This window comes from Panicum virgatum, chromosome 5N (assembly GCF_016808335.1).
Source record: "Panicum virgatum strain AP13 chromosome 5N, P.virgatum_v5, whole genome shotgun sequence".
Classification (NCBI taxonomy): domain Eukaryota; kingdom Viridiplantae; phylum Streptophyta; class Magnoliopsida; order Poales; family Poaceae; genus Panicum; species Panicum virgatum.
Genome location: NC_053149.1, coordinates 38,909,937 through 38,930,550, shown reverse-complemented (window position 1 = coordinate 38,930,550; position 20,614 = coordinate 38,909,937). Strand labels below are relative to the sequence as shown.

Genomic DNA, 20,614 nt, shown 5'->3' with positions numbered 1-20,614 from the left:
TTAGCTTAAACAAAGTGCTAGGTATGTTTCATTTACTCTCATTTGTTTCCTTCTTCCAGTAGACGAGTTCAGTTCAGTAATTTGATTAGACTTTCGCCTTCCATTATTCATTTGTCCTGAGCACAATTAGCTAGCTTTGTTCAAAGTGTAGTATGGGAAGCCCTGAATACGTTCCTTGACTCTAATTATAAGACATACGGATTTTACCATTTCCATCTACTTTTTATTTCCGTTGCTAAAGAACTATCATGCGTTTACTCAGTCCTCTTTTGTTTGCATTGATGTCCATATGAAATTATATATTTGGTACAGCTTATTTTGGTTTCAGCTTCACCTAAAGCAAAATTGTTTGAAAGCAATTTTATTATTCACGTAAATGTTTATTATAAATCTCAAATGGCTAGATGGAACTTTTTTTGGAACATTTTGAATTGTTTCAAGCAATTCTGAAATGCTTAAAACATTTGGAACATTCTGAAGTGTTTTGAGAGTTTTTAGAAAAGCTTGAAACAATTTTTGGGAACTTTTTGGTCAACATTTTTTTAGAACACTTTAAATTGTTTAGAAACAATTCTGAAATATTTACAGAATTTTCAGAAAAGCCGGAAACATTTTTTCGAAACACTCATTAAAATGATGCAAAATTTTACTCTAGAACAATTTATTCAGATCAAAATAAATTATTTTCAAACATTCTAAAATGTTTGAAACATTTAAAAAAATTGAATATTCCAAAAGAAGTTAGAACAGATGTTCCAGAACAAATATTCAGAACATTTTGAACTTTTAACTAAACATTTACAAAAAGTGGAGAAAATTTTCTAGAACACTTTAATTTGTTCCCAAACAGTTTTGCAAAAATTCAAACTTTTCAGAACATTTTGAAGTGTTTGAAAAACATTTGGAAAAGACTGCAGCAAATGGCAGGTCTCTAGCTTCTGCTTCAAGCTTCGACGTCCGCTTTAATGTGCCTGCAGCTTAGTTTTTTTAGAGGATCAACTTAGTAATTCGTAGCACTTTTAAGTTTTAATTGCTTTTGGGCATGAATTAATGGGCCACCATCTTCTGGATCCGCATGCACGCGCTAGCACCGATTAAGGCCCTGTTTCCAAAAATTTTCCTATGGTATCTGTTATATCAAATTTTCGGATACATACATGGAGCATTAAATATAGTTGAAAAAAATAACTAACTATACAGTTCAACTAAAAATGACGAGATGAATCTTTTAAGCTTACTTAGTCCATAATTGGACATTAATTACCAAATAACAATAAAAGTGCTACAGTACCCAAATTCAAAAATTTTCATGAACTAAACACACCCTAAGGTGCCGGCATGCCCACCCGCCGAAATTGTTCTGCGCTTCGATTGCCGGCTTACCAAAAATCGCACTCTACCTGGCTTCCACAAGCCAGATACCTTGGTAGAGCACCATGCACGAGGGTGACAGACATCCCGAAGTAGAGTCGGGGACAATGTTAGAATTAGAGCACGAAATCTCAAAATGTTTCAAACCAAGATTGCCTTCCTGTAATATTCTAAGTATTTTTTTCATCTTTATTTTCAATTTTTATAATTAAGCCCATTTTGGAGTAATTGGTACGGTTTGATCATAAATCAGAGTTGCGGCATGAGTTAAAACCATGTTTATTAGGCTAAGCGAGTGGGATGATTTTTTTCTTCTGTAGCAACGCATGAACATATTTACCTATTTTTTATTGTTTTATATAAATTAAAGTTATAAATTAAGGGAAATTATACAATTCAACTAAACAACAAGCCAGATAGCCAAGGATATATTGGACATGAGATCGCTTCTATCCAATCGTGAGAAAATGAAGAAGTTATTCTACAAAATATTTTTCAAAACGACTTCTCTGCAGTAGCAGGAGCTGGAGCCCTTCCAAATAGACTATAAGGCATTCATAATGTAGTGAAAAACCAGGTAGTAAGGAATAAATGCTATAAGCTTATTACCAGGCCATAAGCACTGTGGAAGTTGGATGGAACTACTACCAGACTATAAGCTTATTACCACGCCATAAGCAATAAAATAGAATATGTCTACGGGACCCACTTTGTTGGAGTTCTGTACCCGGCCATCCTATCACGAGAGGTTGAGAAGTAAGGTGTTTTTTTTAATCTTAGCGGGATCCACCTTGCTTACCACTCCAAAATATAAGCATTGTGAAGTTTCACTTAGCTATTTAGAGCAAGTATAATAAAGGACGAAGAGCCGACAAAATTTAATGGGAAAGAGAGAGAAAATAGGAGAGAGAAAGAAGCGGGCGGTTGGTGAAGCGCAGGCAACAAACAGGCGAAATATGTCGATGGGCAGCTACCCCACAAGTTGCCTCTCTCTTATTGCTTCTCACAACTGCTATTCACCAGAAGCCTTAAAAGATGGCGGGGTCCACCACCACCACTCCTATTTGTGTGATGACATGGCAATCTTGCGGCCGGCGGTCGGTGGTTTTATTAACTTTGCTCTTACTTTTTGGCTGGTATCAGTCTTACTTACCATTTCAACAATATATATTGCTCGTGCCCTAAGTGGATATAAATTTAAAAATCTAAGTCAACAATATATATTGCACGTGCCCTAAGTGAATATAAATTTGAAGATCCAGCTATATCTAAGATGGAGTGACGGACCATGAATATACGAGGTGTTTCAAAATTTGAAAACACTTCTCACAAATACTACTCTCTTTTCCTGCCTCGTTCCAAAAGCCTGAACGGCTGAAACCCTGAACTGAACGTACGGAAAGCAGCTTCCTAATCGTGTCGTTTTGCACAAGCAGCAGCAGGCGGAGAGAGAGGTGGGCGTAGTGGTCTCCAGCTGTCGGCCTCCCTCTCTATCCCCGACCAAAAACCTCCCCTCCCCTCCCATCCGCTCCCCTCGCCTGAGCAACCCCGTCTCCCGCTTGGCGATTGGGCACCAACCATGATCATGAGTGCAGGCGCTCATGCCGGCGCCCTCCCTCCGCCGGCGCCCGCGGAGAGGGGGACGACGGTCGCCGACCTCACGGAGGAAACCCTCCGCGCCATCCTCCGCCGCCTCGCCCCCGCCGACCTCCTCCGCGCGGCGCTCGCCTGCCACCGCTGGCGCCGGGCCGCCTCCCGGGCCCTCCCGCGCGCGCCGCCCCTCCTCGGCTACTTCTTCCACCCGCTGAACCCGGCCGAGCCGCCCCCCTCGCCGACGTCGGACAAGACCCACCACCCTGCCGTCTTCGTCCCGCTCGACGCCGCCTCCCCGCTCCTCTCCCTCAAGCTCAATCCCAACGCCGCCCGCGGCCTCTCCATCCAGGACGTCCACCTCGGTCTCGTCCTCCTTGTCCACCACCCGCGCCCCCAGTCGCTCCTGCCCCGCATCCTCGCCGTCGACCCGGCGTCGAGCCGCCGCGTGCTGCTCCCGCCGCCGCCGCGCGGCGCGCTGCCCGGCGACCGCTGGAGCGGCGGCAGGAGCGTCATCGGCGTCGCCGTGCTCTCGCGCGCGCACCCGAGCAGGCTCTCCTTCGACGCCGTCTGCATCACCGTCGACGGCGACCTCCCGCGCGCCTGGGTCGCGACCGTCCGCGACGGCGACTGTGCCTGGCGCGCGCTGCCGCGGGCGGAGGGGGTCATCGTCGACTTCGACCCGTGGTGGTTCGAGGCCCGCTGCGTGCACGCGGCTGGGAACATCTACTGGCACATCTGCAACTCCAGCCGCCTGCTCCAGCTGGATCCTCGCACGCTGGAGTTCTCTTTCATGCCGGTGCCTGCCGTCCTGGGGGACCACCACAACAAGTACCGCGTCGGGGAGATGCCGGAGGACGGCCGTCTGTGCATGGCATCGATCTTGGAGGACGACGATCTGCAGATCTGGGTGCGTGGAAAGGCCAGGTGCAGCGATAGGGGATGGTTGATGGAGAGGGAGATGTGCATAACCAAGGTGCTCGACACCGTGCCTGGGCTTCCCAAGGACCCAATGAGTCGCGTGATCTGCACCTGGCTCAGCGATGTCGACTATGCCCACACCGGGAAGGTTTTCATCAAGACATGGGGATATGGGCGCTACTCGTTCCATATGGAGACTGGCAAGCTGGAGCGCTTGGCGATGGAAGATGGCAAGGAGTACGGGGACCCCATGTATGCCTACACCTTGGCATGGCCACCTGAGTTCCTCGCTCCACAAGATGAACTTTCCGGTGATTTGCATAGCCACCCTTCTCTCTTTGTGCCATGTTTGTTCATGCTATTCATTTTTTTCCGTATGATTATCTAAATGGTCTGATGCATGCACATCTGTAATCTGTTATGGTATAAAGTAGCATGCCTGTTTAATGCTTTGATATGGAAGTTTTGCTCCCTAGATTTGGATTTTGTTAAACAAGAGGAGTTTGATGCTTACTACTGATAGATTTTGAATTATTCATTGCTGTTTGACTGCTGCTTGGATTCAAGGGACTGTACGTTGTGCTTATTTTGTTTGCTCGGTAGCTAAAATGGTTCATAAATTTTGAGTTTCATGGGTTCTAGGGTTTGTTTTAAGTGTGCAACTGAGGCTTTTAGCTTTTGCTGATTCAAGACACTAATTTTAGAATATTTAGGAAAAGACAGCAATGTTAAGCTCGGTTTTCTCTTACCAACTTTGTATATTTGTTACCATAATTCAGCTCCTTTGTGATAATTATGTGTTTCATATGTCTGAAATCTGCCAAATACAAATACACTAGTTGTATACTCCCTTTGTTTTTATTTACATGTTGTACTAGGTTTGTCCTAAGTCAAATTTATCCAACTTTGATCAAATTTGTAGAAAAAATAGTAACATTTACAACACCAAATTTGTTACATTGAATTCACCATGAAATATATGTTGATAGTGCATAGGTAGGTTAGTATTGTTGTTACTCTTAGATTTGGTCAAAGTTAGCCAAGTTTGACTTAGGACAAATCTAAATAAAAACGGAGGGAGCGTTTGCAACTTGAATACTAATGATGCTATTTTAAAACAATAATTATTTTTTTCCATTTTGTTTCTATGAGAATTATGCTGATATGTAAGGTGCAAACATATGTCTGAAATAAATTGCTACTTCCTGAAATTGCCAATTTCTCCCTCAATAACTAGAACGCATGGCCACCTTCATTTGATGAAAGTTTTGAACTTTTGCCATAAATAATTATGAGTCCCTTCCATTTTGTACCTTATTGTGTTATGTTTGTTTGCCTTTTTTTCGGATCAGCTATGGATCTCCATTCAGGAAGTTAGCTAGATAAGAAAATCACTTTGACCCAGAACTTAGAAATTGGAGGCGTTCACAAGAAGCTAGAGAAGTTGTGTGCCAATTTGATGACTCTCAATCCATAAATGATTTTTCCTTGAGTTTTAGCAAATACTTAAGGAGTACAGTGCTGCAATACTATTTTATCCATTTGGGTACTTAGATGGTGAAAGAAATCTAGATGGAATGATTTAATAGCGTCAATAAACTTTGATATGATCAATTATGCGTTAATTACTCTTCTTTGCAGTTCTTTTTTTAGTTAAGTAATAATCTTCATTGTGTAAAAGATGCTTTTGTTAAGCAATTGCCCATGTGACATAATTCTGTCTATCTTAATTTGTACCTTTTCATTAATTTCTTCCAATCAAATGAGTTGCTAGAAAACCTTTAGACCTTGAAATTACACTATGAATGCTCTTTAGCACTATTGAATTTTTAAATATTATGTACATGGGATCAATGTTCTGTTTTCAATCTACTTTTGGTTTTACTTACCAATTGCCTTATTACTTTCACAGGAACCTATGTTTTATTCCTAGGCACTTAGAACTGTGCTAACAAGTCCTTTTTCTCTACATTTCAGGGTAGTGAGTAGTCACTGGTCAGAGAAGATAGCATCACAGATCAGCTCACCTCCTTGCGTTTCTGGGTCACTAATGCCGTGCATCTTCACTGAGCACTTTTCCTGTTTCGTATGAGTTAATTCAGACAAAGCTGTTGCAGAATTTATCTTTGCACATTTCTGAATTAGATGACATTCCCAAGACAGTAGGGCATGCCACATAATGCAGATTTCAGGCGAACCATGTATGTTTGCTCGTGATGAGATGTTTATCCCGTTGGACTAAGATGGCATTTTGAAGACATCCGTCATGAATGTCGCCCTCTATGCTTTGTTTCAGCCGATCTGCTCTTTTGTTCGTCGCCAGTAATATTTGTCGCGCTTGACTCTGATAACCTTCTTCCCGTTTTGCATACCATGTGATGATCAAATAGCCGAGCGAGCTTGGCAAAGCAATTTTTCCATTGTCACATGTCACTACCGTTATAAATTTTGGTGGTTATTGCTAAATATTGGTACTACTAGTAAAGTAGTATCTTGCTTACAAACCACATTCAGAATGCAAAAATTTACGTGAATCTTTAATGTTCTTACCATGTCAATTAAAGTATTAGGAACATGAATATAGTAGCTTAGGAAATCCAAACAGATTTAGGCGCAATAGTCTTGGTTCATCACTTTTATCGTTTTCTTTTTTTATCGTTTTCTTTTTATGCTTACACGGGAGTCAATTCACCGGCAGTTCTTAAAAAAAAAATCACCGGTGTCCTTCATCTCGCTTCCCCCCGGCACCGGCGCACCGCTGATGGAACAGCTCCCGCAGCTAGTGTCCATGGTCGTCGTCCTCACGAGCGACGCTCTGATCCCCTTCGTCGTCCCTCTCCCCCGCCAGCCAGTATTAGGAACATGAATATACCCCCTCCGTTCCAAATTATAAGTCATTCCAAAAATCTTGAAGAGTCAACCCATCTTAAAGTTTGACTAAAATTATACAGAGAAACATAAAGATTTTTGACATCAAATAATTATATTATGAAAATATAGCTAATAAAGAATCTAATGGTACTTAATTGGTATCATAAATGTTATTATCTTGTTACATAAATTTAGTCAAATTTAAAAAAAATTGACTCTCCAAAATTCTTGGAATTACTTATAATTTGGAACGGAGAGAGTAGTAGCTTAGGACATCCAAACAGTTGCTTCAAAAAATAAACATCCAAACAGATTTAGGCGCAATAGTCTTCGTTCATCACTTTTTATTGTTTTCTTTTTATGCTATGTGGATCCTTGTAATGGCAGAGGTCGGAAATGTTCTTTTTTTAGTCCTTTACCTAGATACCCTTATGTTAAGTACCACTTACCTCCATATCCCTGAAAAAAAAATTCGCACCCTATGTTTTTAAAGCGGTAAGGCGAGGCGAGGCGATCCACCACCGCCTTGTCGCCTAGGCGAAGCCTTGAAAACAGAGTTCACACCTCTATACCCCGCGTTTAGTTTAGTTTACCTCTATACCCTTCTGGATGGAATGAGCACTAATGGAGGCTAACGGAGTTGGGAAAAGACATATTTGCTCTTATGTGAAGGAGGTGTTCCCTCATGAGTTTTTTAATCTGTATACCTTTTTGTAAACTTAATGTTAACCTGTATACCCTTGTGACCATTTAAACAGTTGGAGGTGATGTATGGGTGCAGCCCGCCCGTATATCATTTTTTTGTCCTCATATGAAGCAACTTTTTTAAATTTGAAATATAACAGTAGTAGAGTAATGTAAATAAATAAAGGGTCTGTTTAGTTATCTGGCGACAGATTTTGTCTGTCAAAATCTGTCAAATTTTCAACATATCATATACTGACACGTAGGCAAAAAAAAACTGACAGATTTAGACAAAAAAATCTATCAGATTTTCTTAACAGACAACACAAACTAACGGATTGCACAAATAACCCATAACCCAATAAGGATTGTACAAGAAGAATCAAATCATCAAATAAACTATAGTCTCTCATTTTCTTCATGAAAATAATATAGTACAAGAAGCATCAAATAAAAAAAATAAAATAAAGAAAAAGCCCAATCAGAATGTTTTCATAAAAAAGAAGCACACAAAAAGCCCACAACAGCCCATATTGACTGTTAAAGATCACAATCAGAAACATTTCAGCAAAAGAAATATAGAAAAAGCCTAGAACAGCCCAACAACAGCCCAACAACAACCCAACAAAGCTTATAAAGGAAGTTTTCTTGAATAAGAAGAAAGAAAACAAACAGAGAGCACGGGGCTAACCCCTTCGACGCAAAAACTCCACGCAGGGGCACAACAATGGAGGCAGAGAAGGCAAGCAAGCAGATCCAGAAAGAAAATTACAGAAAAGGTACAAAATCTCTCCCTACCTCCTTTGTAATTCTCCTTTGCAACCTCTGATCAGTCTCAAGTTCCCCAAAAAATTACTAATCTAGGGTTCCCTGCATGAACACATTGAACTTTGTAAAAAATTGCATATGTTGTTTTATATTACATAAATAAACTTGGAACAGGGATTAATTGCAGTAAAAGCAAAAGAACAAAAACACTATAATAAGAGCTAGTAAATGTAAACGATTTTGATTTTGATGCTGCATGTGTATATCTAGTTTTATTGGAATCTCATAATATACATGCAAGTGCATTACATATATGCTTCATGACAGAACCTACAAAAAAGGATAGACATGACAAATTACAGGAAAACATAATCCAAAGAGCAACAGATTATGATCAGGAAAACATATCACTGAAGGAAGACAGATTCAACAGGTACTTTAAACTACTGCTGCATTAGTATCTTTGGGATTTTGCGACACATTTGAAATACCTGGAACTGACATAAAAACCATTGGTTACTGGAAACTGAGGCAACATATGCAGGTCTGGAGATAAACTGTACTCAAATGCAAAATTATGATGCAGGTACAAAAAAAATAGATTTTGGGACCTCAACAAAGATGAATTCTTGTTTCTATAAATTTGGTTTGATATGCTAACAGTTATGGATATATAGCTTTGGCATCTGAATTAATTTCAATAGTCTTGTGAATTTGTTACATAGTTGAAAAATCTTGTTATATTCAGTTGTACTAAAGATTGTAATTTATTTGTAGGTGAAAGTAATTTCATGCAGGTGGCTGATTCAACTTTTGATAGTTCTCAAATGAGTTGTAGTCAAATGCTTCGTCAAATGATGACAACAAAAAACATGTCTAGTATAAATGATGAACAATCAACATATCTCATGGATGCACCTATAGACAGCTTTACAAGAATTCTAACAGAGCCATATTATTTTGCGGTAAATTATTATCATTTTTTAAATTAGTACTTATGTTCACAGTTTGACAGCACACTAAGTGGGAGTACTATTGGGCAGAACAACATGGTGATTACAACAAGCAGGATAGGTGAAGAAACAACTGATTATACATATGGCAACACATTTGCCAAATCGAATGTGCCATCAAACGAGTGTGACAACACAAGCAACAAAGAGGCAAGCACATTGAACTGCAACAGTGAGGTAACGAAAACTACTTTATGCTGTTGTGAGAAACTTTAAAACATAGAGAAAGAGCTTAAAAAAATAGATGGGGGATAATAACCTGAACTTTATGCAGATTGAAAATTTGGATCCTACCGAGGAAGAACTTGAGGAACACTGGTACATCGACCTATTCAAGCGTATAGAACATAGTGAGGTACGGTCTTATGTATTTTGAATCAAATGACAGAACTGTTGACTTATTCAATTTAGTCCATACTCAAAAAGATGATATAAATATTACAATCAACTTACAGGAAGGCATGAGGCAGCAAATACATGGAGAAAGAGAAGAAGAAGATGAACAAGAACAAGAAGATGTTGTGAACAATACAAACAAAAATACTTCTCAAGATCAGCAAACAGAACAACTTGAAGAGGAAGATGTTGAAAACTTCTTGGAAAATGAAAGAATAGCATCAAGTCAGGAGAAAGTTTCAGAAATAGGTAGTCAATATGTTCTGCTTGAGGGGATGGAATTTAGTACATCAAGTGAAGTTCATAAATTCTTCAATTACTATGGTTATTTGGCTAGATTTGCAATAGTGATAGCTCATCATACACGGACACAAAGCAGGAAAGGAAATAATGAGATCATAAGAATCACCTACAAATGCAACAGACAAGGGATGCAAGACACATCAAAAGAGGGCAACACACAAGAGGAAGAGATAACTGCAGAAAGAGATACAAATGTGCTAGTGAAGACAAACTACAAGTGTTGTATGGTAATATCAGAAAGAAAAGACATATGGAGAGTTACAAGGCTGCAGCTAGAGCACAATCATCTAATGAGTCCAGGGACAAAGTATTTCAGAGCACATAAAAATATGACAGACCAGGAAAAGAAGAAGATAAGGACACTACATAAATGCAATATACCAACCAAAAAAATGATGTACCTTTTATCATTTCTTCGTGGCGGTCTTGGGGCAACACCCTACAGAGACAAAGACATCACAAATTACAGAGGTAAAATTAGTAGAGAGACAAATCAGAATGACATAATGCAAGCGCTCATGTACTTGACAAAGAAAAAAGAGGAAGATCCAAGTTTCTATTTCAGGTTTTTAGTGGACTCAACCCACAAGGTTAAGTGCATATTTTGGACAGACCCAAGATCAATCAGATACTATCAAAATTTTGGGGATTGTGTGAGTTTTGACACCACATACCTGACAAACAAATATCGCATGCCGTTTGCGCCCTTTGCTGGTATCACGGGCCATGGACTCACTTGTATCTTTGGTTGTGCACTAATTTCTGATGAGACCACTGACACATTCAAATGGCTTTTCCAAACATTCCTGGAAGCAGTTGGTGGCAAAGAACCCATCTCAGTCATGACAGATCAAGATGGGACAATGAGGTCAGCAATAGCACAGATTTTTCCGAATGCCAGTCACAGAAGTTGTGTGTTTCACATCAAGTACAAGGCTGAATTGAAATGTGGTAGGCGCCTTGATAAAGAAAATCTTAGAGAGGAATTCAAAGACATTATAGACAACTCATTGACAAAAGAAGAATTTGAGACACTATGGCAACAAATGATACAAAAGCATGAGATACAACACATAAAGTATTTCCAGGATATATACAACACTAGAGAGACATGGGCACCGATATGGTTCAAGCAGGAATTCTATCCATTCATAAATACAACATCAAGAAGTGAAGCTACAAATGCAAGATACAAGAGAAATGTCGGTCCTCAATACAGCATTACAAGCTTCCTAAAAGAGTATGAAAGAATTAAAGAGACAATATATGACAATGAGAGACAAGCTGATCATGAGACAAACATCAAGAAAAAAATCTAAGTTGTGGTCAAACTATTGCATAGAACAACAAGCACAGGAAGCTTATAACTTGAAAATATTCAAGAAATTCCAATGGCAACTTAGGCGTGCGACTAAACTACAAGCAGATGAGTTGGAGAAAGGCAAGCTCTACAAAGTTTACACAACACCAGATCATCCATTCAAAGAGTTCAGAAGTAGAACATACATAGTGGCTGTGGATCAACAAAATCAAGAATTCTCTTGTATCTGTGCAAAGTTCCAAAAAGATGGTATGTTATGTTGCCACATCCTGAAAGTAATGGTAAAGAATGACATCAGCAAGATACCAGAGAAGTATATTATAGATAGATGGAGAAAGAAGGAGCAAAAGATGTTCTGCAACAGACCAATAAACTTACCTATAGAGGCTACTGCTCTCAGATACAATAATCTTTCACTCATGGCAGCGGAAATGAACTTAGAGGGATCAAAAACAGAAGAAAGATACAGCTACCTCAGCAAAGAGATAGACAGAATCATAAAGGAATTAAAGAATATGGATTCAGAAAAACAACCAGAGACAAAGGAACAATCAAATGGTGCAACAAATATCAACAACCCACAGACAAACTCAATCATAATATTGAAAGATCCAGATATTGCTGCAACAAAAGGGAGACCATCAAAATCAAACAAAATAAAAAAGCCAATAGCAGAGCAAATGAGGAGTGGAAAGAAGAAATATAACTGCCAAAAATGCAACGGTTCAGGGCACAATACAACAACATGTACAGCAACAACTCAAGCCAAAGGTAAAGCAGGTGCAACAACAGCAAAATACAAAAAAAAAGCAACACAAACAAGGCAAATACATTTGCAGAAGAAACAGGATGAAGCTACAAAGAAAACATGGTGGAGCTGATAAATTCATAGTTATCGATGAATTTCTCATAGATTGTACTAGATTGCTATGTATGTAATATGTAAGCTTTTACAATGATTTCGAGCCCAAAGTTCGTAAGTTTTTTTTGTCTAGAACACTATATCAACTAATAACAAGACAGCGGTATTTTTTTGTCACAAAAATACAATGTGTTATTTGTGTAAGAAATGCTAGCCAACAGCTTTGTGGGCTACTTCCTGATGTGTGGAGAGTCAAACCTACAAAAAAAGTCAAAGATAAGAAACACATCAAATACATTTCTATCTAACTGACTAACCAAAAGCAAATAAAAAATTACAAAAATACTTACCTGACCATGAAAATTAGTAACAACCCCTATATCAGCCTTGTTGTGCTCACTCATTAGAAGATCGTTGACAATTTGAATCCGGATATTGGGTATATCTTCAGCTGAGAAGTCCTTGCGTAGATCAGCTCCAAAATGCCATATCTCCATAAATTTGATAACAAACACTCCACAATCAACTCTACAAATAGTACATCACGAGCAAATTTCAAACTATAAGATTTTGAAAAATGTCATAGAAATCAATGAAGATAAAAAGCATAAGAACATAAACATATGTATTGCTCTGTTTTGGAACACGAGGGTACACAATCTTGAAATGTTGAAAATCAACATTAGAACCAACAAACATATCCCATGCATGACAAAACCTGGGTATCTAAACAAACAATATCATACAACATCAAATATAATAACAAGTTTATTACATCAGCTCGAAATTCAAATCAAATACATAGTCATAAACTTACAAGTTTCCTTCTTGTGAGAACTAAATAATCATCATCCTTGGAGAAATAAGAATCAAGAAATAGAAATATTTTTTGCTTCAAATCAACAACAAATAAGAACCAATGCTCACAATATAACACTGGAAAGAAGAGCTGCAAACAGAAAAAAAATTGGCATAAATATTCATGGGTGTGCTATAGGAACATTATTTAAGGAGATACAAATTACCAGTTCACACAGAGGCAAAGGGAGCACAGAAGCAGCTCCATTGAAGCATCTTTCTATGTATGAATAGTCATCAGAGTCGCTCATGAATACAACCTGGTGGCACAAAAAAATAATGAATAATATACTTCAATTGTTAAGCTTCCAAAAAAAATAGCAGTATCAAAATACTTACAGAGACACAGGAAAAGAAATAGTGCTTCAAAGAAATAGTAGGATGTTCATCCAAAAAGAATTTCCGGCAAATGCAGTTCACCACAAAGGTGCATACTTTATGATCCAGGGCCATGGAGTCACCAAGAGAGAAAAAGTTTAAGATGCAGCCCCTAATATCAACAATAACACACCTTCAACACAAATAAAACAAAATTCAGCTTACAACAAAGAATATAAATAAAAATGTAAAGATATAGAAGAACTTACTTTGCATATTGGGCACTTGATGCAAGCTTACAAATAACTGTGTAATTCTTCCTTTCTTGTGCAGTTATAGGAAATCTTACACTTTTGTTAGTCATTCCATCACCAGCAACAGATGCATCAACGTCAATTGGACAAATATCATTGTCATCCACAAAAGACATAGAAGAGCCCTTGTTGTCAATATTAGTTCTGTCTGCTGCATTGCATTTACTTGCGCGTGGGATTGTCCCTTTAGCAGTGGTGAATTCCTTGTTATATAATTCAGCATTTATAGTGCACATTTTCCTAATCTTATCTTGAAAATTATTCTCTTTAAGAATAACTATATCTGGTACTTTCTGAAGAAAAAATAAGACATCGTCATACAGAATCAACACATTTGACAGTTTATAGCGCAACTCATATAAATCAAATAGCAGCAGGAATACAAACCTCTTTGCGACATTTGTTAACATGAACAGTTGTGTCCACGTCGTTTCCACATGGGTCAAGGTCAAAGAGAAGAGATTTACCGGCCATCTTCTTTGGGTGGGGCAATGGTTTAAGCTTTTTCATGATATGGCAATCTGAAAAACAAAAACACCAGATGAGGAGTAGCATGAATATAAAAACTTGGAAAAGAGGGCATAACAAAATTCATACCATGAGCAGATGAAACATCATTCATGTCCAAATTCCGCTTCGTAATAAGTCCAGGTGTGGATAAAACAAAACCTATACATGACGCAACAGAAAACAGGTGCAATATTTTTAACAAATACAGCATGTGCTGAGAAATTGAATACTAAAAAACCTAACAAAAACTATAGCTTACCTGGTGTAGGACAATTCAAAACACCAAAAATTGCATCAATAGCAGTAGGCTTTGATGCAGAAGCATCATTGGCATTACAACGAGTCTTAACGTTTGCACCTTTACAAAAAGAAAACATCATTAAAAATATTACCGTGTTAAAAAATTGGATTAACAACAATTGGATTTTGAACATGCTTACATTGTAAAGGATTAACAACACTTGTGGTGGCAAACTTTTCTTTAGTGTTATCATTAGCTTTGTTACTTGGATTTTGAATGAACTCAGCAAACAAATTAAGCATCTGAAATATCAACTTCTCCGAATGTTTCTGTTGCTTCCTTGGGATCTTAGTACAATCAGCATCAAATATACCACAAATTCCATCAATTTGCTATTAAAAAACATACAAACTTGTAAAAAATATTAATTATAATCTCAGGAGGTGGTGGTGATATTCATCATAAAAAATGAAAAAATATCAGTACCTTTGTATTCAACATTCTACCAAACAAACACTCAAGTCTTGATCTGAAACCAGAAGCCGATGGGGTGTACGAAGTGTGCTCAGAAGCATTATAATCAACATCATTTGTCTACAAAAAGAGGAGCAAAAAAATAATAAATAAAAACATAAATAAAGATTTCTTGTGCTTACAAGTATTAATCTACCAGAACACATCCAATTCTGATTTCGGTACCCTATTTTTAATAGGCAAAATTACAAAGGGGGATAGCTAAAACTGAAACTCAGTTCCTAGTTTGCACATAAAGCATTTTCAGCCACTAATTGCATTAATATGATGTTTGATCTTGTATATAAGAATAGACAACAGTATGAATGTGCAAAAATCAAATTAGAATAATAAGCAATGCCCTGACATTGCATCAGATTATGCAAGACATAGATCCAGGGCATGAAAATGATTATTTCTACATAAGCCTAAAACCGTATATCTCTAACATACAAACAAATACAGGATAATACTTACCTCACAATACAAAGTATCAATAATATCCCGAAAACATCTTTTGCCATATTGGTACGCATTTAACTCATCTAAATCAGAATAATGCTTGATCATTGAACCTTTCCATACCAAGATTCTTGGAGTCATTCGAGTGACATCAAAAGTACCAAAATTGAGGCAGTCTAGATATAAGACCTTGAAAAGAAAGAATAAGCAAGTAAAAATACTATATGAATTAATGAATATTAAAAATAAGAGACAAATAAAATACATGGTAATACTTACAACATGGACATATGAGCATCCACCAAAAGTATGGATAGATCTCAAAGACTTCCCAACACCAAAGCAGAATTTTTGAACTGCTCCAATCAACCATTCATATATGTATAACGACCAATCAATATTTTGGAAATGACTTAAATCCTTGAATGCAATCATATATTTGGTGCTTGGATACACGCTAGGATCGGGGCAGAGGAAGCATGATAAGGCAACCATCATGAAACAAATAAACATATCATCATCAGGCAATGATTCATTGTTCTTTATCTTGTCACCAAAAAAACTGACAGGTGGTAGCTTGGTCAGATTGAACTTGGATAAAACAAAAGCTTTGCCAGCCTCACAATCAACAATCAAAGGATCACCACCAATAGGAGGGCCAAGCACTTTGTGGACTGACACCTTGTTGAAATGTATGAATTTACCATTCACAACTATCTCAGATGTGCGGACATCAATTTGATGAGTGAGCATAAATTTTGTTGGAACCACACATTTCTCATACATGAGTAAACTACCAAAGCCATAATCAGATATCACCTTTCTCTGATCAGGGATTAATGCCTCAATGACTTCACTGAAATACTTTGCTGATACACGACTGAAACCATGTTTTACTTCATGCTTGTTTATACCAAGACTTTTCTGCAATAAATTTAATATATATATATATATATATTACATATAGATATAAAACAGTAAGTACTAGTGCTAAAAATTAAAAGTAATATATATATACATATATATATGTATACATACATACATACATATATATATATATATATATATATATATATATATATATATATATATATATATATATATATATATACCTTATCATTCACAATAACATTCAACTCAGCTGGTGTAAGCTTGCTCTTTAGTTGCTTGATTTTCTGCAATAATAAAACAAAACAAAAAAAATTCCACAAATGTAGATATGTTAAGTATAGGCATATACATAAAACTACCACAAACAAAAATACCTCTTTCTTGTAGAACTCAAAGACAAGTTCATCAAGCTCACAATCCTCAATATTTCCATGACCCTAATTATAAAAGAAGCCACATCAAAGCAAGATATTAAATTGCATTAATTAAAAAGGGAAACGTTTTTGTAACTTACAATCATTTCATCATAACAATAATCAACAAAATGGTTGTTCTCACTGCCCATCATTGTAGGCATCTAAAAACAAATTAAAGCAACAAGAAATATTAGTTATACATACAATCAAAAAAATTAGGATCTAGAATATAAATAAATTAGATATACATACAAAATATAAAAGGAGACCAATTATAACAAGCTAATATATTAGAGCTCAACCAAAATACCCAATATGTTCATTATTACATAAAAGGCGACCAATTCAAGGATACAAAATATAAATGTATTTACGAAAAAAAATTAATTACATAGCAGCACAACTCCTACTACACAAAACTACTTGGTCTTGAACAGCTTGAAGGTGACTTCATGTTTCTTCGTGGTAATCTTGAAGTTTAAATTGTCTAGAAGCACCTGTGTGCAAAGGTGTAACACAATAAAACCTGTAACACAAAAAAACTTGTGCAAGTTTTCTAGCTTTGTCAATACAGACAAAATAATTACAAAACATATTGCAGAAATATAAAAAAGATGAATCAGAATGAACACTAAGAGATAATACTGTAACCTGTATGTTTGTATTGACCACAATAAGGAGTCAAAATTGATATGATTTCCATAAATAAATTCAGAATTTATAGATAATGCAACTGTATACAGCAATAATTCAGAGGCCACGTTTGTTCGTTGTGGCTCCAAATTCAGAATGAATAGAACTAGCTTCTAAAGTGCATGGTTAAAATGAGCTAATATGAAAAAAAGAACATTTAGTGACACAAGCAGCCATCGAACAAAAAAAGAAGTGTCAAAAGGCAAAATTATGAAGAAGCATTGAGAGCACATGCATGTGATTTTTAAGACATAAAGATGACTGAAAAAAATGCTGATTCCAGAGCAAATTGGGATAAAAAATAAATATTAACCAAAAAGCATTGCAAAAAACCAAAAAGTGTTATATGATAGCATTGTTTGTAGAAAATCATATAATTGATAATGCAGTGGTGGATAACTGAGTGCGTCATGAAACAAAAGAAACAGTCTTCTTATTAACCAAAAGGCTGAATTCGACAGTGGTATGACAGATAGATGAGCCGATGGACCAACATCATGTCACACATAGCCTAGAAAAAAGCTACCGAAATACAGTTTATAAAGATCCAAACCAATACAGTTACTGATCTATCATGTTTTGGTGACAACCATTACTGAACTATCAAGCGATAACAATACAGTTTATGCAGGGATTTAGGCTACTAGTACTAGAGAACCAGACACCATCTATCACAGATAAAAACCAGACAAAATAGCTATCATGTAAATGAACTTTTAGGACCTCGATCATCACCTAGTCACGACTCGAAAAATTAACTTGGGGGCAAAACGAATATTACTAATCAAACAACTAAAAACACTTAGCAAAAAGCCTTACCTCCTTGGCTAGAGGGCGCAGAGGCCTGATGTGTTTGTTGCCGCCCCCTGCAGCAGGCAGCCGCCTCTCGTCCTGTTCATTCAAAATTCTATTGGATGACAAAACTTCAGCCCTATTGGATGTCAAAAATTCAAACCAAACAAAACAAAGTGTCTACACTCTAGTAGAAAGTCTAAAATACAAATCACTGGTTATCTGTTCTAAAAACCTCAGAGAAATTGCAAAAACCGGTCTCAAATAACCGAGCACACATACAAAATTTGAGCCTACTAGCCTATCACAAGTTAACAGCAGAGGTGCACAAGTTAATAGCTGCAAAGAGAGGTACTGAACCGACGGTATCTAGGTTGGAATTTATAGAGATGAGAGATTCAAGCGACGGATCAGCCTGTGAACCGAGTTGAAAGTCACCAAACCCCCGCACAAACACTGAATCATATTTGGAAACAATTATCTGATATCTCATACCAGAATCGTAAAACAAGGAACAACCAACTAAAACCAGATGTAAACATCAGAACTGGATATTGGACAAAGATCAAAACACAGATACATATATGTAGTGAATTAGCAAATTCTGCATGCAGCAAATTCTGCATGCTAGACATGCATCAAAAGAAACTGGAGAGACGCCCATGCAACTTATAATTCATTTTCTACTTGCCAGCACACATACTAAACTGCTGGGAAACATGACACATACATGGACAAAACCTGTGAAAAAGGAAAAGAATGCGCCCAAATTACAGGGGCAAACACCCTCTCTCCTCCGTTTGACATCCACAGTATGTATATTATCCACAGATCGAATCATGTCACACAGCTAATAAATCTCAAGTTAATGGACAAGTCAATCAACTCCACATCTAAGCCAGAAACCACTGGAGAAAGTAATCCGCCACTTCTACCAAATCACGACAAATAATGAAGCCAGGATCCACTAACTGATATAACTGATATAACTGCAACATCGATAATAATATGGATCAACTAACAAGCAAAGCGTAGGGGACAAGAGCCACCACGCTGACGAACAAGTAGGTAGGATCCAAAACAAAGCAGGCACATCTCCACCCCAAAAGCATGACGACATAGCACCAAAAAATTTCTGACGACCTACCGCATGAGATGACAATATGAGACTTCTAGCACACAAGACAAGCCAACCAAATCACACCCAATTCATTCACGATGAACACAAAGCACAAAAAACTCCAATACAAACCCACCTCAGATCTGACAGAGGAAGGGGCGCACGGAGTGGGGGAGCTGTACTGGAGCGGCGCCGGCGGTGGTGATGAGAGCCGCGGGGTGGGGAAGTATGGGTGAGGAGGAGGACGGGCCGGTGCCGCATCTCGCATGGCGCGTCGCCGCCGGTCAGCCTCCTCCCCTCCGTCGATTCGCCGGTGAGGAGGACAACGGGCTGGCGCCGCATCCGGCATGGCGCGTGCGCCGGTCAGCCTCCTCCCTTCCGCAGATTCACCTCGTCTGCTTCAACTTTGTGAGGGGGAGAGATAGAGGGGAGAGAGAGGCTAATCTCTGCAGATTCGAGAAAAGAGGATAAAATAAGTGAACCAGAGAAGCTGAGCAGTCGGTGGTGCGGCGAGAAAAAAAAGGGTGTGATTTCCAAAATTTTCCATGGCTCACGGGTTTCGGGTGAGGCGCGACGAACCCGTTAACACCACAAAACCATTGACGACTGACAAACGAGACAGAGAGAGCACATATCTCAAAGCACAAATCACACGCACAAGAATTCGACAGATTTTTCAAAAAAATATCTGTCGACAGATATTTAGCAAAAATCATAAATAAATAAATAGAATTATCGGTTCATGAACTTTTACAAGCAGTCAGGCAAATTGTGGTAGGCGAGTTTACACCAACTTCACCTCGATCAACCATTTAATCCGCAAGGCTACAATCGACCCATTTCTTCAGTGAACAATTCTACATACATGATAGCATTCTCCTTTCTTAAATAGTGTCTCTAAATTGCTCCGCAAGATGTGTATGAAAATAAAAAAAATAAGCGTGCAAACATCAACAAAAACAAAGCATGTATGTGGCCTGCAGTGCAGCGGCGGCCCCCCGAGGCGCGTGGCCTGCGGCGGCCCCCGCGGCGCTCGGGGCTCGGCGCACCCTCCCACGGCGCGTGGCGCTCGGCGCGCGCCCTCCCGCGGCGCTCGGCGCGTAGGCGGCCAGCAGCGTCCCCTTGCTCGGCCTGCACTGCCTGGAGCGGTGGGGAGCGCAGATCCGTGCTCCCAGCGGCGACCGGCGGCGCGGATTTACAGTGTTAGGGTTAGGGGAGGCAGCAGGTCGTCGCTTCGTGTACAGCGGGGAGGAAGAAGAGTTCTGTAATGGGTGAGAAGAGAGGCAATCTGGTCATTTTCATTTATAGGTCCCACCTGTCAGGGGTCATCTACCGTTATCTTTTAACAGAATATGGACGGAAGGGTACAGAGGTAAACTAAACTAA

General features: G+C 38.5%; 4 protein-coding genes across 4 annotated transcripts; 2 read left to right on the top strand and 2 right to left on the bottom strand.

Annotated features, from left to right (window-relative positions):
* Window positions 1–2,833: 2,833 nt before the first annotated feature.
* On the top strand, window positions 2,834–6,228 carry LOC120676893. Its single transcript, XM_039958226.1, has 2 exons — window positions 2,834–4,193; window positions 5,860–6,228. The coding sequence occupies exons 1-2, from the start codon at window positions 2,951–2,953 to the stop codon at window positions 5,862–5,864; spliced, it is 1,248 nt and encodes a 415-aa protein (XP_039814160.1). The 5' UTR covers window positions 2,834–2,950; the 3' UTR covers window positions 5,865–6,228.
* A 3,022-nt stretch (window positions 6,229–9,250) lies between these two features.
* LOC120674788 lies at window positions 9,251–9,962 on the top strand. The gene is made up of 4 exons (XM_039955910.1): window positions 9,251–9,395; window positions 9,493–9,573; window positions 9,674–9,863; window positions 9,952–9,962. The coding sequence occupies exons 1-4, from the start codon at window positions 9,255–9,257 to the stop codon at window positions 9,960–9,962; spliced, it is 423 nt and encodes a 140-aa protein (XP_039811844.1). The 5' UTR covers window positions 9,251–9,254.
* Window positions 9,963–12,635: 2,673 nt separating this feature from the next.
* Window positions 12,636–13,209, bottom strand: LOC120674787. The gene is made up of 3 exons (XM_039955909.1): window positions 13,126–13,209; window positions 12,918–13,049; window positions 12,636–12,826 (listed from the first exon to the last, which is right to left on the bottom strand). Exons 1-3 carry the CDS (start codon window positions 13,207–13,209, stop codon window positions 12,656–12,658), a joined length of 387 nt encoding a protein of 128 aa, XP_039811843.1. The 3' UTR covers window positions 12,636–12,655.
* A 744-nt stretch (window positions 13,210–13,953) lies between these two features.
* LOC120674786 lies at window positions 13,954–19,880 on the bottom strand. Its single transcript, XM_039955908.1, has 12 exons — window positions 19,365–19,880; window positions 18,136–18,207; window positions 16,722–16,784; window positions 16,582–16,644; window positions 16,429–16,491; window positions 15,596–16,240; window positions 15,332–15,505; window positions 14,828–14,935; window positions 14,541–14,733; window positions 14,360–14,458; window positions 14,188–14,259; window positions 13,954–14,111 (listed from the first exon to the last, which is right to left on the bottom strand). The coding sequence occupies exons 1-12, from the start codon at window positions 19,575–19,577 to the stop codon at window positions 13,954–13,956; spliced, it is 1,923 nt and encodes a 640-aa protein (XP_039811842.1). The 5' UTR covers window positions 19,578–19,880.
* Between the last annotated feature and the right edge of the window lie 734 nt (window positions 19,881–20,614).